Source organism: Otolemur garnettii, unplaced genomic scaffold, assembly GCF_000181295.1.
Source record: "Otolemur garnettii isolate 467f Iridium unplaced genomic scaffold, OtoGar3 scaffold00022, whole genome shotgun sequence".
Classification (NCBI taxonomy): domain Eukaryota; kingdom Metazoa; phylum Chordata; class Mammalia; order Primates; family Galagidae; genus Otolemur; species Otolemur garnettii.
In genome coordinates this window covers 10,943,477-10,952,951 of record NW_003852417.1, presented here as the reverse complement: position 1 = coordinate 10,952,951, position 9,475 = coordinate 10,943,477, and the positions used below count along the sequence as shown (strand labels likewise).

At 52.4% G+C, this 9,475-nt stretch overlaps 1 protein-coding gene across 1 annotated transcript; it reads left to right on the top strand.

The window, feature by feature from the left end:
- The first annotated feature begins 1,969 nt into the window (after positions 1-1,969).
- On the top strand, positions 1,970-3,948 carry OSR1 (odd-skipped related transciption factor 1). Its single transcript, XM_003787418.2, has 2 exons — positions 1,970-2,635; positions 3,395-3,948. Exons 1-2 carry the CDS (start codon positions 1,971-1,973, stop codon positions 3,528-3,530), a joined length of 801 nt encoding a protein of 266 aa, XP_003787466.1. The 5' UTR covers position 1,970; the 3' UTR covers positions 3,531-3,948.
- The last annotated feature ends 5,527 nt before the right edge of the window (positions 3,949-9,475 follow it).

Sequence of the window (9,475 nt, the reverse complement as noted above, 5' to 3'; positions counted from 1 at the left end):
ATTCGTATTTTGCTCCGCTTTGTCTCAGAGCTCCGGAATGGTCTCGGTTTGTCCCCGGCACGACCTGTGCTTGAAGCAGTAGGGACTGTTTGGAGGCCATGGCCCTGCCGGCAGTGCCTGAGCTCTGGCTCCAGGGTCGGGACACCGCAGCTGTGTACCTCTCCTAGCCCCGAGGCTGAATTAATTGCAGCAGTCAGATTGGATTTGGGGAGATCTCTAGTTTAACGTGGGCAAGCCAATTTCAGAAGGCTCATGGTATTTCTGTTCGCCACCTCCAGCAAGGCCTTTTTCCTTAGGGTCCATCACATAGCCTGCGACTCTCCTGTCACCTTCCAGGGAAAAAGTTTTTGGGGTCAAGATTGTCCTCACTCATCCTGGGAATAGCTGCTGCACATCCCTGGATAGGGCCGGGTGTTTAGTGAAAAACTATGCAGTGAAAAGACAGGGGTGTATGGCCTGGGCCTTGCCCTGGACTGAGGTCCGCTAGACCTGAGGAGTGGTGCTCTGATCTAGGGAGCCAAGCAGGGACCTGCATACCCCAGGTTAGAGACAAGGACTGAGGAAGAGAAGGAGACGGATTAGCAGTAAAAGAAAACGTCAGCAGCAGAGAATTGCGAATGGGCAAAGGAGAAGGGAGTCCCACAGACCCTGCACTGAAAAAGACTTCTTAAGTAGCCTTAAACTCAGAGCCAGGAGTTCAGCACTTGGGCCTCCAGAGGCTCTGTGCTACTTTAAAATTTCCTTTTCCTCTGCCCTTTCCTCCCAGTGGATAGACTTAAGTTTGTAGTGTCTGGTAAAGGTAGAGATGAAAGGCCTCTTTGCAGAGCCTAGACTTTTCCGTGAAGGCTGGAGACCAACAGTTGCCAGTCTCAGGTCATGTCAGTGTGTCTTCCCTCTGGCTTTGCTCAGGCTCCCTGACTTTGCAGCTGGCGGGTGCACAGACCACAGCAATGGAGGCCTAATTGCTCATACTCACATCCACCTGCCCAGGGCTCACCAATACAAGAACATTCTGACAGCCTCTTGTGGGATATGAGGGCACTGAAGCCCTATTTTATGTGACTGCAGATGTTCATGGTTGTCTGTGCCCTCCTCTAAACAAAAGCTATCCCCAAGGATATGGGGATTTCTCTAATAGGAAGGCAGGAAAGCAAATATGGGGTCAAAATTGAGAGTTTTGAGAAAGATGACACAGCTTCTTTGGCTTCTGGAAGCCAAATTAAAGGTCAGAGGGAAGACCTAAGCATGCAGGAGCCAGGAGGTGTGTGCACCGTACGCCCGTACGCACGTGTATGTGTGTTGTCTGTGAAGCTCTTCATGGGGGCAGTGTGATCCTACATGTGTGTGTCTGTATGTGTGTGATGATCTCTGCGTTTCGTAGCCAGTACTGTGCTATAGAACACTGGTTGTTCCAGTTCATCTTTTGCCTCTTGTCAATTCAGTTTCAGAATGCATGAATCTGTGTCAGTGCCCATTTCTGTGTTTATCTGTCTATGAATGTGGGTATTCCCTAACTTCTGTTATCTTTGCAGAGAAGTGTAATCATGTGTAAACCCAGGCTGGCCTTCTAACATGGCTATTTCTACGTGCCAGTTTCCCTGTTCTTGTGCTTTTGTCAGTGTCCTGTATACAGTGGGTCCTTATTTTAAGTTGGTTGCTTTGCATGAAATTTAGTTTCCTACTGGCCTCTCTATAAAGCGGTGTGTCTCTGCCCTCAGAGGGGCCCTCAGACTGGAAAGGGTTCTGAAAAGAGGGCTCCCCTGCATCTTATGTTCCCACCTTACTGGTAAGGACAGTGGGCTCCCTGAGTGGGGTCTCAGACGCTGGAGCTCCTGCCCTAGAGGAGGAGAGGGTGTGGCTGGGCTAGAACTCAGAAGGAAGGTGGCTTATGTTGAACTTCTCTTTTCCTTTCCACCCCCCTTCTTCCTTTCTTTGCAGATCAAGATTGAGAACCCACTACAGCTGCCACAATGGGTAGCAAAACCTTGCCAGCACCAGTGCCCATCCACCCATCTCTGCAGCTCACCAATTATTCCTTCCTTCAGGCAGTGAATGGCCTGCCCACTGTGCCCTCGGACCACCTGCCCAACCTGTATGGTTTCAGTGCATTGCATGCTGTGCACCTGCACCAGTGGACGCTGGGCTATCCAGCCATGCATTTGCCACGCTCCTCTTTTTCCAAAGTGCCTGGTGCTGTGTCCAGCCTGGTAGATGCACGCTTCCAGCTGCCAGCCTTTCCCTGGTTCCCTCATGTCATCCACCCCAAGCCGGAGATCACTGCTGGAGGCAGTGGTCCAGCGCTCAAGACCAAACCACGCTTTGATTTCGCCAACCTGGCCTTGGCTGCCACGCAAGAAGATCCATCCAAGCTTGGCCGGGGGGAGGGCCCTGGTTCCCCCACAGGTGGGTTGGGAGCCCTCCTGGATGTGACCAAGCTGTCTCCAGAGAAGAAGCCCACTAGGGGACGTCTGCCTTCTAAGACCAAGAAGGAGTTCGTCTGCAAGTTCTGTGGCCGCCACTTCACCAAGTCCTATAACTTACTTATCCACGAGCGAACACACACGGATGAAAGGCCCTACACCTGTGACATCTGCCACAAAGCCTTCCGGAGGCAAGACCACCTACGGGATCACAGGTGCGGTACTGTGGGTGGTCGGAGAGAAAGCTCTCAGACTCCTTCTGGTCTCACTTTCCTTCTCTCTAATGAGATTCATGAGACCCCCTGCTGGCTCCAAGTCTCCTGAGCTTCTGTCTTCTGTGAATTCCCTAAAATCAGAAGGAAACCATAGAAAGTTCAGGGATAAGTTTTGGAGCGTGACCAGAGAAAATGTGGGGATGAACAAGACCTATGTCAGGTTCTTTACTCTCCAGGCAAGAACGTGATTCCCTCAGCTCCCTCCTCCACCCTTAGGGCTATCCTAGAGAAATTTCTGATGTGAAGGAAAATGTGATATGTGAAAATTAAGTTCGTGAAATGTGTGACCACTGTGCTTGAGAAACTGAAGGCATAGTTTTATTGATTTTTAAGTAATTTTAATAACCACATATGTTATCAGCCACCCTCTGGATAGCACAGCTTTAGCAAATTGTCTCACTCTGGCTCTCTTGACTGACCTTGAGGGTTGACCAGAACTTAGAAGGAGGCTCAACTTGTTCCTCCTCTTCTAGAAGGCAGACGGTCTGTTTGGTTTGACCTGTTTACCCATCCCACTTGCCCAAACCTCTCCATCTCCCCACTCTGTCCACAAACTCAGCATTTTGCCACCCACATTTGGTACCCAAATTTCCCCGTTTCCTATGAGGGCAAGCCCCTCAGCAGTGGGAGGGGATCTGGGACAATTGTTTGCAACATTGCATGGTTTTGCAAGGATTAACTTTCTGTTTCTGCCTTCAGATATATTCACTCCAAAGAGAAGCCTTTCAAGTGTCAAGAGTGCGGGAAAGGATTCTGCCAGTCCAGGACTCTGGCTGTCCACAAGACGCTACACTCACAGGTGAAGGAGCTCAAAACCTCCAAGATCAAATGCTAAATAGAGTCTCCAGGTTACCAGGACCCCTGGGCTTGAAGGTGACTCTTCTTCCAGAAGGACCTTCTCTGAGGGACCTAAGAAACCTGACGGCGACTTCGGTGGACAGCAGGAGAGGCGCTAGGGACGGTCCCCTACCCCAATATTGTCCCCTGGGTCCCTGGCGCGCGCGGCACTCCACAGCCCCTCCCGGGCCATGACCCTGACCTCCTGGGGCGGCTCCCCGTGGACGCCGCTAAACTCTTGGCCAAAAGGCGGTACTCACGTGTCGAAAGGGAAACTGCATTAAAAAAAGAACGAAAGCTGCGCAGAGCCGCAGTGGCGTCTCTCCCAGAAGTATTACTTTTTCTATTGTTATTTTGTACGTTTTCTTTATTATTTCTTCCTTTGACCATATAAGCTTGTAACTGACTGCGGAAAGGAGGGGAGAGGAAAAGAAGTTCTGCTCCCTGGCAGCTTCCAGCCCTTTCTCCGGTCCCCTTCCCACCCCGGGAGCCTGCAAAAGTGTAATCCGTGTATCTGCTTCAGCCGCCCGGGCCGGGGACAGCGAGACCAGGAGCGTCTTCTCCCAGCTTCCGCCGCGCTGCCAGCTGAGGGCTCGGGGACTCCGAAGGCAGGGCGGGGGCGGGGGGCCTGGGGGCAGGAGGCGGCGGCCGCAGCTCCCCTGCTCCGCCGCCGCTGCACCGCGAGGCAGCCCTCGGCCCGGAGCCGGGCGGGCGTTGTATTGCGATTGGCACTTTATGCTGACCATCGGTAACGGACATTTATCACTGGAGATTTTTTTTTTTTAACTATTAAATAAACGGTTATTTTACAGGCATTGCAGGGTAGGTAATTTCCCTCTCAAATGCTGGAAGCCAGGTGGCTCTTCTCCCTGAGGGGCACAGATTTCTCAGCTGTCCTCCAGTCCGTTCGGTTCCCCAGCCCTCACTATTAGTAGGACAGGGCTGGGATGGATGGAGAAACCCTCCCTGTCGCGTTGTTGGTCTGCTTCTGCTCCACCACGTACTTATTTTCTTGCTTCTCTCTTCCGCCTCAATGTTAAGGTCTCAGTCTCCCTGCTCCTCACCTCCAAAGGACTGTGACTTTATAAGGAACTTGAGCCTGTGGCCAGCACACTGGCCCAGAGAAATCCCAGCATCTCCGGTGCCGCAGTCGCTTAGGGTCTGCTAAGGGAAGGGAACAGAATATCACCCCCCGCCCCGCCCTCTGGCTTCTACTTCGGGGTGGGAAAGATTCGCCTTCAGGACCAGCACTATCCCCTGTTCTCCTGGGTCCCAACATCAGGCTGAACATACCCAATCACTGCTGCCTCCCCAAAGCCCATCTCTCCTTCGCGTAGGATCCCTTAGGCACAATTCTTTGGTTGGGATTTGTCCCCTCTCGGGATCACGGCTCCACAGCGATGATTCTCTACAATTTTAAAGCCTTGTCAGGAATGGCGGGGGCGGGCGCCCTGGGAGGAAGAGAAATCTGAGTTCCACCCTCCACAAACTGAACCTTCCCCGGGGTGTCTAGTTTTCCCACAATTAGAGGCCGGGCCGGGGACTCTCCTGCCTGGGGCGGGGCGGGGCTCTTCCACATCTAGCGTCCTGACTGCGGGACCGCGCAGGCGGTGGCGCCCGTGGCCTTTCCCAAGCCCGGCGCGGCCTCCCGGGCTTAAGTGCTCAGTGCGCTGCCGGCGCGGAGGCGACTGGGCAGAGATTCCCTGCAGCATGCGGAAGGAGAAAGCGAGCCGGGGTTGCAGGAGTTAAAACACTCTCTCCTTTCGCTGCCCTGTCTGTCCCCACCTCCTCTGGGAACGCTCCAGGCCCTGGGCAGGCGAGAACTCCTCACCAATTTGGCACCGTGGCGGGGCGTGCCAGCCCGGAGGAACTTTGTCCACCGCGTTCAGAGCCGCGCTGCCCCCTGCTGGACAGGCGTGGAGGGGCGGCCTAGGACTTGGGGCACTTCACTGTGTCCTGCTCACAACCCGGTGAAACACGATTACCTGCTGCGGACCTTGTCCACAACTTATCTCTGTGTGTGTCTGGTCTTGTCCTCAAAATCTTCTTGCCTGGCCCCTGGCCCACCAGGAAAGAGGGGCAGGGTGCTGCTGGGTCTAGATTGGCCTGAAGGCTCTCCATTAGTTGGACAAGACCCCAATCCCTCTTCCACCTGGGTCATGGCCCAGAAGAGAATGAAGTCCCTCTTCCTGAGGAGTGGGTCCTGCGTGTGGGAAAGAAGGATTAGTCCGTAGGTTTCGGCCGTCTATGGCTTGGGTCAAATCAGAACAGGCAATAGAAAGGTCTGTGCTTGGACGTGGCTGTGCTTTGGCCAACTGCAGGGTCACATTAGTTGCTTCATGAAGCTGCATAAGGTTGTGGGTTGTGGTTGTTCCAAGAGAGACAAGCGTGTGGGTATACACACATAGACACACACTCCTACACACGCCACATACGCGTGCTAAGGATGGCTTTGGACACTTCTGAGGATCTGAGATTAAAGAGCCCTCTCTAGTCCCTTTGCTCTTTCCTGGATTCTGCTTTTCTTAGATGGACAATCACTCATGTCCCCTTGCCCCTCACATCCCTCCACCTCCCAGTACACACAGACCCTCTGAAGGTCTCCGGGCCTCAGGACATCATAAACACTGTGAAATGAGGAGTTTTGCCAGGGATGTTTATGCTTGCTGGTCGATCCCACTGCCAGCACCATGAATCCCAACCACACCCTAGGCCTGCAACTGGCAGACTTTCAACACCAAGTGTGCATCCTCCAAAGAATGTATTTCCAGTGTCGAGTGTTTTAATGGAGGGTAGGGAGTGTGGAAGGGAGCTGCCCAGGGACCCTCAGCCCATGCAGAAGGCCTTGGCTTGCTCCACCAATGGTCACAGAGAAACCACTTCTCAGCATAACTCATTGCAATGATTCATAGATTGTGTAAAAACAGCAACTACAGGTGGAAAGGGCCCTAGGCAACAATTCCGGGGGGATGTGGTTGAAAATTGATGTAGTGTCCCAGGTTACTGCTCATGCTCAGTGTGGGTCACATAAAAAGAACAATCGAGAGGGCCAGAAAACGCAGGGTGGGTTTTCTTGTCTGCACCAATCTTTTCTCTTACATCCTGGAAAGTCCCAGCTTCATTCACCTCTCTCCATCCCGCCTCTCCTCATCCCACTCGCCAGCACAAAAAGCTTCTTCAGACCTACTGTGTCTATTGCCCAGCATGGCTGGGGCCATGAAAGAGGCTGGTGGTGCTGGCGATCAGACAGCTGGAGTTCAGCTGGGGTCCTTCTCAGACCTTCTAAAGCCTGTGATTTGTGTGCATGGGTAGGGTAGTTACAGCCTCAGCCATAGTCATAGCAGAGGGAGTAGAAGGCACAAAAGACCCTCCCCTGGGGCAGCCTGGAGCTGCATGGTGCCCTGGGAAGAGATCAGGTGCTAACAGCCTGAAGGGGCTTCTTTTGAGAGGAGAAAGACGGTTAGGTTCCACCTCCTCCTTCCAGAAGGTAGTTAGAGTTTTGCAGCGCTGTAAAGAATGCTTTCCTGCGTACCTCCTTGCCGCTGGGGACGCAGTGGAATGGTCTGGAAAGAATGCTTTCCTGGATACCTCCTGGATATCACTCAGCTCCATGAACTTGAAATCTGTGATATCCTAAGGCCTCTAGAACGTTGGTATTCGAAACTGGCTCAAAGACGTCGTATTCCTTCTCCAGAAGCACTGTGGTACTGTGACGTCACGACCTCTACCGCGGGCCCAGTGACGTTACACGGGCATGGAACTACAGTGCCAGGGCTCCACTATGTCTACTACAGCATTCTATTTTCAAAGCTTTATGATGTCACAGATGGGTCCCGCCTAGCGCGACGATACCCACCCTTCCCAACTCCGGCCCACGGATTCTGCCCACAGAGGTAACAGGAATCGATTCGTCTCCATCGACAGGATCCGCCGGCCCGAAGCGATGGCAGGTGTACTGAGTGAAAGGCGTAGCCCGGCAGCATTCTCCTCCCAACTCCTCTGGTGCTTTAGAAGGTCTCGGGTTTTCCCTGCCCTTAGGGCTTCAGGGCACCAGCCCCTGCCCGCGGCGTACTCGCCCCGCCTACTTAGGACCCACCCACTCACCCGCCCGCCTCCTGCCTCCTTGCTCACTGCGCACGCTCCCGGTGCTGCTCCGCGCGCAGGCTCAGAAAGAACTCTTGGCGCCGAGGCTGCAGAGTCGCTGTCCGCTTCAGCGTTCTGCGTTCAAGGACTGGGAACTCAGGGCGCCCTGGCCTGCTCTGCACATCTCGCCGTTGGTGTATATGAGCGCTAGAGACGCAGACCTGGAAGGGGTGCTCTGGTTAATGCGAGTGGAGACCTTCGACTCGAGTCCCCTACTTTGGAGTGTCCGGTCCAAAGCGGCGGCCCGACCCAGGTCCCTTAGATCTGAGGCGGTAGGGCTGGTGCGGCCGGGCCCTGCCCTAGGCCAGGAGGTCTGTTGCGATCCTAACCCTTTGGAGGAGAGTCTCTGAGGCACATATTTCATCCCCCAGCCCGGCAGAATGCCTTGATCTCTCACTCCACCCGTTCATCTCGACTTTCAGGGCAGTCTTTCTAGAGCCAAACTGGCTCAGTCTGCGTAAACTTCAGATGAAAAATCCACTATAAACATGAGATACTAGGCTGGGGTCAAACCTGTAATTACAGATGAAGAATTAAAAGCTGTGTTTTCTCTGTGTCAAGGGGCCAGAAGACCCTGTTGTAGCTTTTACACACACGCACAGACGCACACACAAACACACACGTTTGCGTGCTTTGGGCAAGTCCCTCTGCTTACCTGAGCTTCAGTTTTTTTCCTCTAGTGCGGAGAGTGTTCTTTCCCCCTATGTCATACCGTTGATGAAGGGATCCAAATCATGCACATTTTGTCCATCAGTGTATTCATTACGTGGATCCCAGACTGGGCCCTGGTGTTTTGTAGAAAAACTGCACTAGAAATGCTTTTCCTAGCATTCTGCAGTTCCCTGCCTCCCAAACTGCCTTGTCTTTAGGAGTCTCCCTGATTCTCCACTTTATCATAACCCTGGGATCCTGAAATGGGACAAGAGAGGGAGTAGACCACTTAGGCTAGTGGTCGTCTTAAAACCTCAAGGGGAAACTTAAAAGAACCCATTTTTTAATTCCTTGGGGACCAGTGAATTAACCAATTCACAAATTATTATGTTTAGTTGAGAAGAGGTGTTAGGGCCCTCACTGGTTTGTGAAGCCCAGGGAGTCAACCTGGGGCAAACTGTTGTGTAGGGCAAGGGAAGTGTCCTTTTTATGTGACTGCATAGATAAGGAGACACTCAAAGACAGACCTGTGAAGTGCCAGACCCCCTGTGGGTCTATACTGTCTTTGATTTATGAGAGCATACCAGCCCAAAGCAAAGGTGCTCACAGAACACTCTTAGCTGGAGACATCTGCAGGAATGCTCCTCTCAACCAAACATCCCAGTCGTAGCTATTTCTTGCCATTTTCTGAGGTTTGTTTCTGGCCATCTACCTCCGTGATGAAACTATAGAAGGACTAGTCCAAAAAAATGGGATGGACAAATGAATGAGTTGAGAGTTTTTGTTTCTCTTTTCCAAACACTGACTGAGCTGGCTCTCTGCAACTTAGATGTCTCTGGGGATGTATAAAGCATAATTAATTCAGTTTAAATGTTTGGGTTGAACTCTTTTGCTAGGGAGATAAGATAAGACATTTTTGTCTTGACAAGGGAATGGATAGATTATTTTCTCTCATTTGCAGGAGTAGGTACTTGGAGCCTGTAGTCACGGGACTAGAAACTTTATAGGGGACATGGAAGAAAGCCAGCAGAGATGGGGCATGAATGGCTGCTAGACTCTACCTCTCAAACAACCAGAGAAGGAAAATTAGTGCTCGGAGAATTTGAGTCTTGCCTAAAAAATGTTACCATTCATTTGAGAGCCTGGTCC

Bases quoted from the DNA above. Each gene is read 5' to 3' on its own strand.
- OSR1 (XM_003787418.2), top strand. From the start codon at position 1,971: ATGGGTAGCAAAACCTTGCCAGCACCAGTGCCCATCCACCCATCTCTG. The intron at 2,636-3,394 runs GTGCGGTACTGT...TTCTGCCTTCAG, and splicing joins GACCACCTACGGGATCACAG to ATATATTCACTCCAAAGAGA.